This window comes from Vicugna pacos, chromosome 9 (assembly GCF_048564905.1).
Source record: "Vicugna pacos chromosome 9, VicPac4, whole genome shotgun sequence".
Taxonomy (NCBI): domain Eukaryota; kingdom Metazoa; phylum Chordata; class Mammalia; order Artiodactyla; family Camelidae; genus Vicugna; species Vicugna pacos.
This window is the reverse complement of record NC_132995.1, coordinates 19,257,519-19,272,535: the sequence shown is the minus strand read 5'-3', so window position 1 is coordinate 19,272,535 and position 15,017 is coordinate 19,257,519. Positions and strand designations below refer to the sequence as shown.

Genomic DNA, 15,017 nt, shown 5'->3' with positions numbered 1-15,017 from the left:
CTTTCTCGAGCCTGGGCAGTCAGAGTAACCCTTGAAGACTCAAATGCTACGAAAGAACCCGTCTTGTTTCTCAGCTATGGCCTTACTTCCTCTGGAACAGTAGAGGCCAAGGCCTATCTTGAACTTTAAAAAGGGTAGTGGGTTGAGTGAAGAAATCCTCTCCTGCACCGTGTGATGTGCGTGGTGTGTGATGTGTGTGTGGTGAGTGTGTGAGTGTGCGATATGCTTACATATATGGGCATCCAGGGTTGCAGGTGCATACATGCACATAAAGGTATGTCTCTGGCACCATTCAGGAGACTCGTTTTAGCTCCTGATACAACTTTTAGAGTTGATATCATGCCCTAGAGAATACATGCTCCAGCTTGCCACATTATAGGCTGAGGAAGCAAAGGTCCCAAGATGGAGTCCTGTGCCCAGCAGAGCACAAAATAGCACAGGGTTTCTGGTCACCAGTCCAGACTCTCCAAACACCTTCTGGGGTCCAGATGTCCAGACTAGCTTCCCTGGGACCCCGTCCCACACTATCAATCTGTTCTCTACCCAGGCTCCACAGAGGGTCACGTGGGGGCCTTTGAAAGCCCCCAAAGCCCAGTCTGCACCCTGGGAACTCAGACTTTCTGGAGGTAGAGGTGAGACCAGGTGCCAACATTTTTTTAAAAGCTCCCCAAGCAGTTCCACTTTAGTTTTTCAAAAGGTAATGTTTACACAGTTGGCATCAGAACCATCAGGGACACTTACTAAAACCACCTACTTCTGGCCCCCACCCAAGTCCCAGGGAATCAGAACCACTAGGCATTAGGTCCCAGAACTGGCATCTTAAACATCCCAGGGGATTCTAATGCTCAGCACAGTCTGAGAAACGCTGCTCCGGTGAGCATTTCACATGTCTGTCCCTTGGAAATCTACACACGTCCTCCAAGCACCTGAGCAGTCCACCGAGAAAGCAGCCCCATCCCTCCCAGGCTCGGAGGTGAGGGTCTGCATTCTCTCTGTGTAGCCCCTGCTGATGGATGCCCCTGCATTCTCTGCGAACCCTCTGCCAGATGCACTTAATCATTTCCAGGTGCATGTTCGAAATGCAACCTGAGTCTCATCCAGTACCTGCAGGCCTCACCTCGGCCGGCTGTCACGGCGGGGCCCTCCCCTGTGAGCCCCGCGCCTAAGCCTAGTCAGGCTCTCTTGCTGCAAGCCCCACAGCCATCCCTCAGCTTCGGGGGCTGCCTCTGCTTCAGCTGGCCACTGGACTTGTAGGGCAGCCCGGGAGCACCCTGTCCACAGCGCCCACCACGGGCTCCCTCGTCTCCAGTGCAAAGAACAGAGAATGGCGTAAGTAGATCTGAGCCTAACAGGGAATTGACTTCAAGAAATGGGAAGCGGTGCCTGAATGCATTTTGCATCACAGGGGATGGAGTCTTCCTCTAGAGCCATGTCATTGGTCTAGCCAGAGACAACGTGAGCTTTACGTTTAGAGAGATTCCCAGCCGGGCTCCCTTTGCAGACAGAAAGGCCGTCTCTGCTGTGCCCAGGGGACAGAGGAGTCCACACCACCATCTGATGAGCGGGCACGGTTTCCCCAGGGCTCCAGCACACAATCTGGAGGTGACATGGAGTCCCTTGCTCAGAGCCTGGACGGTGGTCCTCTTACTTACAAAGCCCATGCATTCCCACCTGCCACCCCCAGCAAGTGTCTTACCCTCAGATGCCCTATGCCTGGAGAGCTGGGAGTCACAGCGTGAGCTGAGACAAGACAAGGTAAAATGTCTTTAGCACACACCATTCACCAATGATGTGCCATTGCTTTTCAGACCAGTCCGTTTTGCACTAGAACAGAGGACGCGGGATGCTTGAGTTTCCTTGGAGGAGGAGTTGTGGCTACGGACAGGGTGCTATTGTGAACAAGCTCACGGGGCTTCCCACAGTCCCGTTCCTTCCCCAGAGCTTTTCGATCCCAAAGTCCAGAGAAGACCCTAGATTGCTAACAAATTCTTGGAATAGATTCACATCCGCATTTGTTTACCCCCGCCTCTTCCTCTACCCCACGATGCAGGCGGGTCTCAGTTGTATGTCATGGTATCCTTTCCACGGTGGCAAGAACAATAGAAGTTGTATGCTGGATTTAAATAAATATTTAATCCATGAAAATGATCTTATATGTTTTAAAACAGTCTTTAAAGCTATTTTTATTCTCTAGAAAGCGCTTATTATAGGTAAATTACACATTTTACTACCAGAGTGTTAGGTTTGCCATTAGTACAAATTTAAGGCACTACAAAGACCAGTAGATAATGTTAATTTCAAATACAGAAACTAAATATATTTTGTGCCTTTTTATTACTCATTTTCTTTTAAGTTTTATTGACTGCTTTTGATCTTAACTATATGTCTTTACATGCTGCAATCATAATGCACTGTAATGGTATTAATATTTTATAGAATCGGTATTTATAGTTCTTTATTTAGAAACAATGCAGTAGGTCTGCAGATATCTGAGCCCGTCTGGAATGGTGCCCTCCAAATAATGATAAATTACTTGTGCAGTATGCCATTTGCTAATTATATCCATGATTTACTGCAGAGCAAGACTTAAATCATTCATTTCAGTCTTGCGTAACAGTGCCATAAAATTTTTAGGTTTAAAAATGGTTTCCATGTGTATAATTTAAACAAATTTTAGAGCTATTGTATACACAAAATATTGCAACCACCCATTTGTTACATACTTTGTCTTTTTAAACTTCTACTTTTAATGATCACTGTGGTTGAAATTATTATGCTTAATTTTCATAATCACAGCTTTTAAATCTACAGCCGTTTTCACATGTTAGATAAAGAAAAAGATAGCTAATTGTGTGTAGATAGTATGTCATTCCTGAATAGCCCCAAATGGTACAAAATCATTAAAAAAGCTTAAGAGTACGAATTATTCTCCTATTAAAAAACAGTTGTTCTCTAACTAATTATTAGTTTGAGCTGCTTTGTTTCCGAGAACAAATGTTGATCCTTCTAGCCTTGTTCAGCACACCAAAATGAGATTAACACTTTTTTTTTCCCCTCTCCTTATACCAAAATCTTGCAGGTGAGAAACCCTACAAATGTCCGCACTGTGATTACGCCGGCACCCAGTCAGCATCTTTAAAGTACCACCTAGAGCGGCATCACCGGGAGCGGCAGAACGGAGCCGGGCCCCTGTCTGCGCAGCCCCCGAACCAAGACCACAGGGACGAGCTGTCCAACAAAGCTGCTTTGTTTATCAGGCCAGACATCCTGAGGGGGGCCTTTAAGGGTCTCCCCGGAATCGACTTCAGAGGTGGCCCCGCGTCGCAGCAGTGGACAGCAGGAGTGCTCTCGTCCGGGGATCACTCAGGGCAGGCCACCGGCATGTCTTCTGAGGCTCCTTCAGACACTCTGAAAGGCAGCGACCTCCCTTCCAAAAGCACCCACTTCTCCGAAATCGGGAGAGCGTATCAAAGCATCGTGAACAACGGCGTGAATTTCCAAGGGTCCTTGCAAGCGTTCATGGACAGCTTTGTCCTCAGCTCCTTGAAGAAGGAGAAGGACATGAAGGACAAAGCCCTCTCTGACCCTCCTTCCCTGAAGGTCCATGGGGTGGACGGTGGCGAGGAGAAGGCCAGTGGCAAGGCGGCCCCCAGGAAGTCGGAGAAGTCTCAGTACGAGCCCCTGGACTTGTCCGTGCGGCCGGACGCCGCCTCCCTCCCGGGCTCCTCGGTGACGGTGCAGGACAGCATCGCCTGGCACGGCTGCTTGTTTTGTGCTTTCACAACGTCCTCGATGGAGCTGATGGCCCTGCATCTCCAGGCCAACCACCTGGGCAAAGCGAAGCGCAAAGATAACGTCGTCGGGGTGATGGTCAATTGCAAAGACCAAGGCCGGGAGGCGAGCAAAGTGGCCCTGCTGCCCTCGGTGCAAACGAGCAAAGAGATGGCGCTTTCTAACATGATGGGGCCTCTCGACTCGGCTTCGGAGAAGATGGCCCAAGGACAGGTCAAAGAGACTCTGGGGGAGCAGAAGGGGGGCCTGTGGCCCGGCCACGTGGACCCCGCGTTCTGTAACTTCCCGTCAGACTTCTACAAGCAGTTCGGCGTGTACCCAGGCCTGGCCGCCTCCGGGGCCTCCAGCTCCTGCCCCAACAGGGAGCCCGACGGGAAGGCCCCCTCGGAAGACGACGCCCCGATCCTGATCCCCGAGACCACAAGTAAGAACACTGCTGATGACCTCTCGGACATCGCCTCCTCGGAGGACATGGACTCCTCCAAGGGAGAAAACAACGAGGAAGAGGATGTTGACACGGAGCCGGAGGGGACGGGCAGGCCGCCGCCCGCCCTGAGCAAGGACGGCGGCAGCGACGGCGGGGGCACCTCGCAGCCCGTCCAGGGACTGGTCTCGCCTCTACCCCAGGCGTCCGAGAAGCAGTGGCACAGCCCGGGCCTTCTTCCAGCCCAGGACCCCGTGGCGGGCCTGGCCAAGCCGGAGCGGGGGCCGCAGGGCCTGGAGAAGCCCATGAACATGCTGTCGGTCCTCAGGGCCTACAGCTCCGATGGCTTAGCAGCCTTTAACGGACTTGCAAGTAGCGCAGCAAATTCTGGATGTATCAAGAGGCCAGACTTGTGTGGTAAGTTTTAGAATCCTCTTCCTTCAGTTCATTTCCCAAAACATCAGTGCTGATTTGTGCATTTTTTTAAATGGGGTAGACTTATCCATGAGCAGATTTTGAACTAAACATAACCCACCCCCGTCTCCCAGACTGTGCTGTATATGCAACGTAGACAATCATGAAAGTCAAGTTCATTTAGCAGTGTCGGACCTCGTACTTTTGTGTCCCAGTTTGCATTTATCATGATCTGAAATGCCTGTCTGGAAGACATGGAAAAGGGGGCAGTGTCTCAGTGTGAACTACTCCTGTTTTTTAGTCCATAACTTGAGGGGAAAGAAAAAACTTAAAAAACAAAAAAGAATAAGAGACAATGGTAACTTGCAAACTTTTCAGTCTTTTCAACTTATGGATAAGACGCCTAAAGACAATTTCTTACTGCTTTGCTAAGCCAGATCTGCTTTCTTAAACTCTTCTTTATAACGACTTAGAGGATGCTAAAATCATATCACACTAACCACGACGTAGGTATAAAGTGAGCCTCTCTCCAAGAAGGGAGATGGTCTGGGGGTGTTTGTGACACATCTTCAGACATACCGAACGGCAGTTACTGTGACTTTGGCCTTCTGTTACTGCCTTCTGTCCGTCTGTCTCTTCACCTGTCCGTCTGTTGTTCTAACAAGAAATGTACACTGTGAAGTCCCTGGTTAGCAGTGCTGTGATCTCGTGTGTCTTGGATTTATGCCTGCCCGATCTTGTTAGCAAATTGGCACGTCTTTACCTCCTTAAAGAATATGGTTACCCCAGAGTAATTCCAGATCGTAAAGAGTCATACTAAATTTGCAGCCTAGGACTGTGTCACGCGAAATGTCGGTGTGGGGAGGGAGGATCCAAGTCATTCTCTTGGCACCCAGGGATTCTTAATTTGAAAGCCTTTCTCCAAATCCGAGTTCCAGATATCCTTGCTAGAGGCAAATGACCGTGGTAACCTTCCATCTCTAACCTAGGACTGCATTTCTGTGACTTGATTTCACTTGTTGGAAAGAAGGAAGGAAGGGAGGGAGGAAGGAAGGAAAATGGATAGAAAGGAGTAGGATTTATTAACTTCTGAATCCCGACATTCCTTTTAGCACAGAAGGGGATTCAGCAAGCTGGACCCGGTTCATAATTTAAATTGATATATTTCTTTTTCTATTTCCTTCCCTAATTCACTAAGAACTGGATCAAGCAGTCAGAAATATTTTTTGAATTGTCAAAAATCGCTAAATGGATTTCTGACAGCTCAAAAAAATATTGACAGTTCCTTATGCTGAATGATTCATAAGGCCGCATTAACCAGCACCCCCAGATCTATTTTTAGCCATGTACAATTCATTACTTTTGAAGCTGTTAAAAACAATATTTAAAGGAAGGAGAAAAAGGTTTTATGTCAGTCCAATTTTTTTTTCTCTTTTCTTCAGGGGGAGCAATGTTTCAGTCTTTTGTTTTTTATAATTTTTATTGTTGTTTTAAGTTTGTGACTGGAGTGTTTTCTTTTTTTATTGTTGTTTGGGGATTTTTTGTTTTAAGTCTATTTTCAGTTCTTTCAAATACCTACGTAGGACCATAGTTCCTGCCAGGAATCCATGCATCAGAAAAGATCAAAACCTGGCATGTTTATAAGCTCATTATTATTGAAATGAGCTCATATTACCCCTATTAATTTTCCCATCGTCCTATCAATGCGGAGGGAAGGCTGCCTGCCTTTGAGGAAGCTGCCCACTTGTGTCCTTTTGCATCAGGCAAGGGAGGAGGGGAAGGCTGCGTCAGGGAGCCCCTCCATGAGCTTACAGCTCTTAGGCCCCTTTAAGATAAGCCCCTCTCCCCCCAGATAGCAGCTCCCCAATCTCCCCTGATGTTTCCTGCAAAAAAACTTTGCTTAGTCAGCCTTTCAGCCACTGGGCCCCAGCACCTGAGGTGTAAGTTGTGGCCCCTCTCCCAGAAGGGGAATGAAGACCATCAGACCAGCCAGGCCAAAAGGCACGCTGGTTGCTTCCCCAGAAGAGTGTCCAGGTCCCACTGCTCCACCTTGAACTCACGGTGAGATACCAAAACTAACTCTGGCCAGAAACTGCCTATTTTTAGAGAGCACAAGTTCTGTGTTTCATTTATCCTCGTTTCTTCCGCATCCTCTTGCTTTAGCTTGGGAGCCCGCAAGGAAGGTCCTTCTCTGGCTTTTGTGTTTGCTTGGGGTGGGGTGGAGGCAGTGTCCTCTCGCCTCCAGTATGGGCCTGACTCTGTCCGGTTCCCATCCTCCCTCCCATACCTGACCCCCCGTCATCAAAATCCTCGTCTTATATTCTTATTGGCTCTTGTGACCCAGGAGGGCCCGTATATCCATCCTTCCTAAGAATTGATGTTTGGGAGGAACATGCAAACCCACTGAGCTTCAAAAGGTGGCATCTGGGGGCATTTTTCTTAATGTAGTCTAGTTGACTGTCTAATCTAGTGTCTTTCTAGCATTACAAGAGGCACAAATGATAGTCAAAAACTTCAGACTCCCATTGGCTTGACTTGGCAAGGGTGGAAATGATACTGGCACAAGGAATCTGGTATTCCTAATGTTTACTCCCTCCCCCCTGCTCCGCTCAGAGGAGATATGGTTTTCCGAACCTGGCCCACCAGTTTGTCCCCTGATTTCCTCAGGAAGCTGGGCTTTGCCAAACCAAAGAATTATTCTGATATTTCTCATCTCAGGAGAGTTTAGGGGTCTGATTTTGTCTGGCTAGTAAACTGAAATCCTCACTTGGATGCTCTTAGAAACAGGCGTAGGAGGAGTTAATGTCTGTCTGTTTCTATTCATGGGTATAGATGTGTTGGGAGAAGCATCAGTAAAGACCTTGTTCAAATCACATAGACCTACCACACACACACACACACACACACACACACACACAGCTCAGCAGCTCTGCTGACACATGCTGGCGAGTGGAGATGGTGGCTTCTAGTCCCAAGTCTGTGGGTGATGCTCATGTTGTAGGCTCTACTTCCGGGTGCTTCCTGAATTCTGCATGCCTTCTTTCTAACTTTTGGAACTCGGGTCCTACATTCCTCGGTGTCATGGGCCTGGGGTCCCGGCTAGTGTGCTCTGCCCACTCCTAGCGCAGAAGAGAGAGACAGCCAACCGGGAGAGAGGCCCACCCAGCCCGTCGGGTCAGGGAGGCGTGTAGCACGTGCCGATGTGGAGAGCGTGAGCGTGGATTTTCCAAAGATCCCTCCACAGAGAACAGTGCTCCAGCCTGTCAGAGGCATATCACAGATGTGCCCGGGGGCAGACTGAGCCGTCTCCGATTAAGCTGAGGGACATGCACTGTGGCTTCTAGAGCGAGTCCGGGCCCACTCTGGGCTTAATTCTGTTACACAAAATCCTGTCCGAAGTTCCTGTTTCGTGAGATGACTTCCAGACTCCCGGCATGGCCCACCTTTCTTTATTATGTTGAAGAACGTAACATGCAAGAGCACTGAATGCCGTTGGAGAACTTGGACGTGCCCTCGGTTTTGACCTTGGCTTTGCAATGGATTCACATGAGTATTTAATAAAAGGGGCAAGGGCAGACCAGGGCAGCGATCACATCGACTGATGAGAAAAGGCAGACCACCCCTTGGATCAGCCTGAGAAATCTGATGACCTGTTGGGTCAGCCAGTAGCTTGGAGACCCCAGAGGGCCCCGGGGTGCCCCGGGCAGCACAGAGGCCGGTCCGCACAGCACCTGCGGGGCTGGTTGCGTGGCAGGGGTACAGGGCTTTCTTCACTCTGGAGTCTGTGGATTTGGAGAACCACTCTTACTTTTGCTTTTGAACCTGAGAGCCATCCTGTGCTGAGTCTTGCAAACAGAGTTTGCTCTGTCAGGGCCCAGGGAGAGGGTTGATGGGGAAGAACTGAAGGGAGTAGGAAAAGCCCAGCCCCCAGTCCCCTTCGGAGCTCTGAACTGGAGTTGGTACCGCTCAGGGAAGCCCGGCTGAGTGAGGGGAATCTATCAGCCTGTCTCCCGTGGGCATGAGGCCCTTGTGCAGTGGTTCCCAGACCGAGTGACCTACTGGGCCTGGGAGGAAGTGAGTAAGAAGGCAAGGCCTTTAACAGCAGTAGCCCCAGGATTCCCACTTATGGGGAAACTGGCTTCTCTATCTCAAATTATGCCTGAGACTAAGAGTTCTCTCCTAGAAATGAGAGAATAGGGACCCGCTTCCTGAAAAAAAAAAAAAGATAGGGTCCATTGAAACCTCTTTTCCTTGTGTATTCTACAACGTGTGATGAAATGAACAAAGAGACCTCAGCTGAACTCTCTTAAAATGTGACATCTGTCCTCCAAAAACCTCGTTGATTTCTCAGCATAGGCATTCTGAAAATAGTCACTATTTTACCAGCTCCACAATCTAAAGCAGGGGTAGGCAACTGTTTTCTTAGAAGACCAGAGAGCAAATCCATTAGGGTTATAGGTCCCGTGGTCCCTGCCGGGTGGCACAAAGCAGTCGATAAGCAATAAGTAAGCAAGTGGGCGTGGCTGCGTCCCCATCAAACTTCCTTTACTGACACAGGCAGTGGGCTAGAATTGGCCCATGGGTCCTAGTTTGCTGACGCCCATTGCAGTGTAAAGAGGGTTGTGTTGCTGTGGTTGTCCCTAGAGAAGCCATGCAAAAAACCATCCTCTGCTACTCCAGCGGCCCATGAGATGATGCGGGCAGGACCCCCCAGGTCAGCAGCTGCAAGGCTCCATTTTTGTCATTTGATGGCAAAGCCAGAGATGGCGAGAGACCTTCCCGAGAGCGGACTTGTAGACCCAGGCGGCCTGGCATCGCTGTTCCTGGAAGGTCACGTCTCTGTCTATGCATTAAGGACTTCCAGGAAAACACCTCCGCCCAGACTCATGATGGTTCCAGGGCTGCCCCCCATCACGGCCAAGGCCAGCAGAGGGGCAAGAGGCAGGAGCTTGAGGGACAGAAGCGTGAGGGTAAAAAGAGGCCGATGTAGAAGGGCTTAGAGAAACGGTTCTCATTTCAGCTGGTCTTCTATAGAAGAGGTGAATGTGCACATGAGGCTGTCACGAGGAAATGATGTCAGTGCCCAAACGTCTTTTGGCTGCAGTGGCTCCTGTAGCACCGAGCCCGCACCACCCTTCCTCTCCATCGAGGCTGTGGAAACACCTTTTACGTCCTGGTGTGTGCCATGCCGGGTCACCGAGAGCTGTGTCTTGGTATGTGGGAATGTTTGCTTGGGAAGGTTCTGGCAAAAAAAAAACTCATGGCAATTTTGTGATGACACTGCATCACCATGGTGACGCCATTTCAGTTTCTACCCAGTTCTTCTCCTGATGGAAGGCAAGTGCATGGGAGTAGAAAGGAGGTCCTGCCTCCTCAGTCTTGGGCCAAGAAATGGCTAAGGTCTGTGGTCAGTTAGAGATTGTGGCTGGTACACATGAAAACACTGTGAAAACTGCATGTGTGTACGTGAAGTCACCCTGAGCATAGCATTGGTGCGCAACCCCGTGACAGTGGGTATGTTTCTGGTCTTGTGGGTGAGCCTCAATACTAAGGTGTGGCCCTGAAGCCAGCAGGTTCTAATGGAGAAAGAGGGTTAAGTTAGTTAAATGGTACAGGAAGGGAACCATGAAATTCAAATCGGTCAATTGTGTGGACGCCTAGACTCAGCCAACACAAGGGAGGGCGGTTAGCCTAGGAGACTCAGGCGCTGTCCGCTGTCGGGGCTTGTCTCTGGAGCTGCCGCGCTTAATTTGAAGCCAAATGAGCAGTCATCCTCCTCTTCCTCTTCCTCATGAGCCGATGCTCCTGTGTACTGGCTTGCAGAAACCGGATCAAGCACAACTTCTGTACCCGCTTGCTTCGCCTGGTTTTATCTTTACAGGTTGGCCGTTGACTTCCGTAGTCCAGCCTGCTCCCAGTAATAGTGTGTGTCCGGGCCTGACGTGAGACCTCAGTAGGGAGGACCGTTTGTCTTGCTCTGAAGTCCAAGGGCAGATCCTTTAAATTAATGCAAATCACCACTCCCTCCTGTCTGCCCTGCCCCTGCTGGCTGCCTCACAACTGGCTGCAGAGCGTAGGTGCTGTCCCCTCGGGTCTCCTACCGAAACCAACATCCCCGGGGCAGGCTCTCCCCTGCCCTCGTCCCAAGCCTTGCTGTGTGCCCCACTTTGACGAAGAGGCAGCCTCTTTGGATGGCGGCCGTCTCCCAAACTCTTTCGGCATTCTCCCCCTCCTCCCCATCCCTCTTCTTAAATTAAATGGGAATGCCACTGACGTGATGTCGTTTGCACTGCAGGATGACAGAACTGTTGTGTGAATACCATTGTATTTGCCAAATGGTCCACTCGTCATTTCAGAACAAACAAATGGATGGTGTCTGTAAGTCGGCAAACACTGGTGACATTTAGCCTTGTTTATGTTCCTTTCCTTTTGCTGCATATTTTTGGCTCCAAAAGCTACTGTCTGAATCAACAGTGCCTCCGAAGCAGGAGAAAAGTCTGGTAGCTTTCGTTTTGGTTGTAGTGTCCATCTTCTCTTTGGAGCGTGTGATACCCACTGCCCGGGATCATGCCTAGGGCAGGAGAAGAGACCAGCCAAGCTCTTTGGCTCAAAACATACACATTTTTTTTTTCCTCTGCCTAATAATGACTTCACATTGGGAGGGAGGAAGAGAATGCTGAAAGAAGAGCGTGTTGTCAGAACAGACACCCACATCCCTGGGGAAATGCAGACTCTCCAGGCAAGCCCAGCCACCGCCATACACAGCGGGACCAGTGAGACCCCTTCGCCGTCTTGAGCTGGGTGCAAGCACCCTGGGCTTAAGCTTTGGCATCTGCCTTCTTAGGCTGCCGAATTGAGGTGGTGGTTGGCACCAACAGCCATCTAGATACAGACCAGGAAGGAAATCAGGTTCTGTCTTTTTTATTTTTATTTTCAGATGTTATGTGCCAAGCCCAGGTTTCAAATAAGCAGTAATTATCTCCTATTACTTAGCGCTGATCCTTAGCACCTCTGCATCTAATTGCCAACCTGCTCTAATCACACAGGCTATCCTTGCTTTAGCCAGAGACGGAAGGACCAAATTTTATGAATACTGCTTTACTGTCATTATGCGATTAAACAGTTAGGGACCGCGCCCCTGCCTTTGCTTTCAAATGCCTCTAGCCCTCATGGTTTTTGGACTGTTTAATGAATCTGCACATTTTCTTGCAGGTAAGTGACACCCCCTGATCTAGTCGGTCTAGCTGGACTTGCCCTTGTCTCCTCGGTGGCTATCTGCAGCTTGTTAATCGTGTAAAGTCAAGAGAAGAATGTATACACATATGTGTGTTGAATAAATAATTACTATTGGCATAGGTATGTGTATACACATGGCACACCAACCTACAGTATACATAGCAAAGAATCAAGGAGGCTAAAAATACTGCTCCATATGTCCCACTATTAGTGAAGGATGGTGAAGGCTTAGTAACCTGAACGGGAGGGAAAGTTCCCTCAGAGTCATGAATCCTGCATGACAAATGCTGGTGGATTGGAGGTCCCTTCACCTGAGAAACCCTGATGGGGAGGGAGGTCCACTCAGCACAGCTTCCCCGACATCGAGGTGGGCCCTGCGATGCTCTGGTTGAGATTACTGCTTATGTTTGATTGTCCTGTATTTTGTAACACTTTAGAGGAACACAGAAAAGTGCAGTAATTATCTTTCTCCATAGTATTTAAGCAGTACTATTTCTAGTTTAATATTGTGTCAGGTCGTCATATTATCCAGGAACAGATGATGGTAAAATTCCAGTGAACAGCACCTTGACATCCACTACTTAAAAATGGTGATTGAAGCAAAATGTGTAAACTTGTACCGGGTTATCGTGTGCTTTGGAATAGAGTATTGTTGAAGTAATTAGAAGATATATTAAGGTGTTCCTGGTAATGAAGGCATGTAAGTTATAATAATTGTAGCTTTCTGAATAAGTGTCAAACTATATCTTTAAGTGTGCTGTATGCTGAGTTACAAGTTAGGTCATTTATGAATGGAATGTAAAACAATACTAAAAAATGCTTCAATAACTTATCTTGGTATTGCTAATAAAAAAAAAAGCTGTGAAACATTAGTGCAGTTTTGAGTCATTATGTTAACTCACTCCACAACACCCTGTCACCCCTTGACACCCTTCTGTCTGTCGGAAGCCTCAACAGGACATTCAGAGGAACGAGTTATGCTGTGCCAAGGGCTGTCTGCTGGGCCGCCTGCTGCATTTTCCACCCATCTTTAGGTGGGCCCCGCCAGTGAGTTACAATTCCTAAAGATGCAAATGTCAGGGCCCCTCCCAATTTGGGTGGGGTGACCGTGGCGGGTTGGGGAGAGCGTATCTCTCTGTATTCTCTGTACTAGTGACTCTCGGGTGGGTGTCTAGACCCCACAACCGCTTCCTGGCCCTGTACAGGGGGCCGGGGGGAGCCCTCATCCATGGTGTGGAGGACTATACACTCCCAGCCTTCCTTCAGCCAACCTTAACATTTTCTTTCCATCCTGGGAAGTGTAGTTCTAAATAGCAAGGTACTTGGAATTGCTGGAGTGTGGACCGTTTTTGCCCAGGGAGAGTTTTTGGCTGTGCCCCTGTCTGCTGTAATGGGCTTCTGCCTGCCCCGCCCCCACCTGCATCACGGCAGGAAGAGTGCAGGAAGGAAGGATTTTTGCCTGTCTTTTGTGTTGCTTAGTTTTTCTGTCCACAAGCTGGACTTCAGGCCCCTGCTGCTTCAACGGCGTTTCCAAGCATCTCTGCTTGGTCTGCTTTGTGGACTTCTGAATTCCATGTACACCAGCTCCCTGTCTAACTGGTCCTGGGAGGGAAAAGATATTATCATTGTTTGACGGAATCCCAAGCGCCAAGCCTGATCCCCATACTCCAAATAAATAGAGTGTCCTGTGTGCAGGGAATGGAAGCCCGGAAACATCCACTTGAACAAGCCCGGCCTTAGCAGCAGGACAACCGCATCACCTTGACTGCTTGAAACATTCCCGCCAGTATTTCTCACTAAAACTGTTCAAGTGATCTGGACCCCAAAGACCATATAGTACGGTGTTATTCACCTCTTATTTGGGGGAAGAGGTGAGAAGTGAGAGATTCTGGGCCTGAGACTATGTGATGAAATCCCAAATGGAAAATGTAGGCCTTGAAGAAGGTTGCTGGCTCCTTGTGCCCCTGATTACGTCCTGGCTCTGTTCGCGTGACGCTGAAAGCACACACTGCGGAAAACGTAATGACCCCCAAATGCCCAGCCAAGGTGAAGCGAAGTGGTCCCAGCCCCCAGGCCCTGGGTCCTGGATGGCCACCTTGAGCAGGGCCAGTGTCCACCTCCAGTGTGTAGGCAGAGCCTGAACGAAAGGATGGACTCCGGGGGGTGTTTCATCTTTGTTTCCAGTACCACCCGAGTCTGGGGAACTGCTCAAAGGATGAGAATTCATCTCTGCCTTTGCCTGGGTCCCTGCCTCCTGGTGGCCCCGCAAGGCCGGCCTCACTTCCCTCTGTGACGGGGTGCTGTGTGTTCCCTCCACCAGGCTTGATGCCACATTGGGTTTAAGAAGGCACATTTGCAGCTCCCAAGGGAGGGCTCACCACCATCCACTCTGTGTAGGCAAGGGGCACCCTCTGCACTCCCTGGACCAAAGCCTCCAGCCTGGGGACGCGGCTGGGGGCAGAGGGCTCCGTTGAAGGGCTCAGGGTCGAATATGCTGCCCCTGGCCAGCACTGTTCTTCATTTCCAGTCACTCTGTGCATCTGGGGGACCCTTGCAGGCGCCACAGCACTGGCCTTGCCAGTCTGGTGGGGATGGGGCTGGGGCTTGAAAAGCCGGGCTTAGCAACGGAGGCTGAGCTGCTGCAGGGAACAGATCATCCCTGCTCCTCGAGCCTACGGAAGGCTCCCTTGGAGCCCCTTATCCAGGCGTCTGCGTTCCCTCTTCCTCCACCAGAGCCCAATCCCCCTGTCAGGGTCCCCACGCATCTCCACTTGCAAAGCAGGAGGTGTTTCCTGGGTTGCTCCTGCGGGGGAGCTTCTGAAGCTCAGAGGAGACCTTTGTGGATTCTCTCCTCCTGTTTTTTATGAACCTCCTCCCAGCCTCCTCCCCACTCTCATTTCACGACCCCCCTGCTTCCCACCCACCTCCCCCTCATGCCCGCTGCCTCTGGGGACGAACTCCCTTCTCACCAGTTGAGTGCTCTGCGGCTCTGCTCCCTCACAGCCGCAGAGGGTGCAGCCAGGCCTCAGGGATGTGCTGACTTCATTTCACATCTCTGCGTGGGGGCCGGCAGTCCTGTTTCTGGCAGCCTGCACCCCCCATCCCCTCATGGGATTGGACTCAGACTTAGGGCCACCACCAGCATCCCCTG

At 50.0% G+C, this 15,017-nt stretch overlaps 1 protein-coding gene across 2 annotated transcripts in view; it reads left to right on the top strand.

Moving 5' to 3' along the window:
* Window positions 1–15,017, top strand: part of ZNF536 (zinc finger protein 536) — a 411,089-nt gene that overhangs the window by 262,746 nt on the left and 133,326 nt on the right. The window contains exons 5-6 of one of the 2 annotated variants that reach the window (XM_072967282.1): window positions 3,080–4,633; window positions 11,843–12,738. In XM_072967282.1, coding sequence (XP_072823383.1) covers window positions 3,080–4,633; window positions 11,843–11,850 — 1,562 coding nt within the window. In that variant the 3' untranslated portion in view covers window positions 11,851–12,738. Of the gene's footprint in view, window positions 1–3,079; window positions 4,634–11,842; window positions 12,739–15,017 lie in introns of those variants that run through there. The other variant, XM_072967281.1, reaches the window with a different exon arrangement.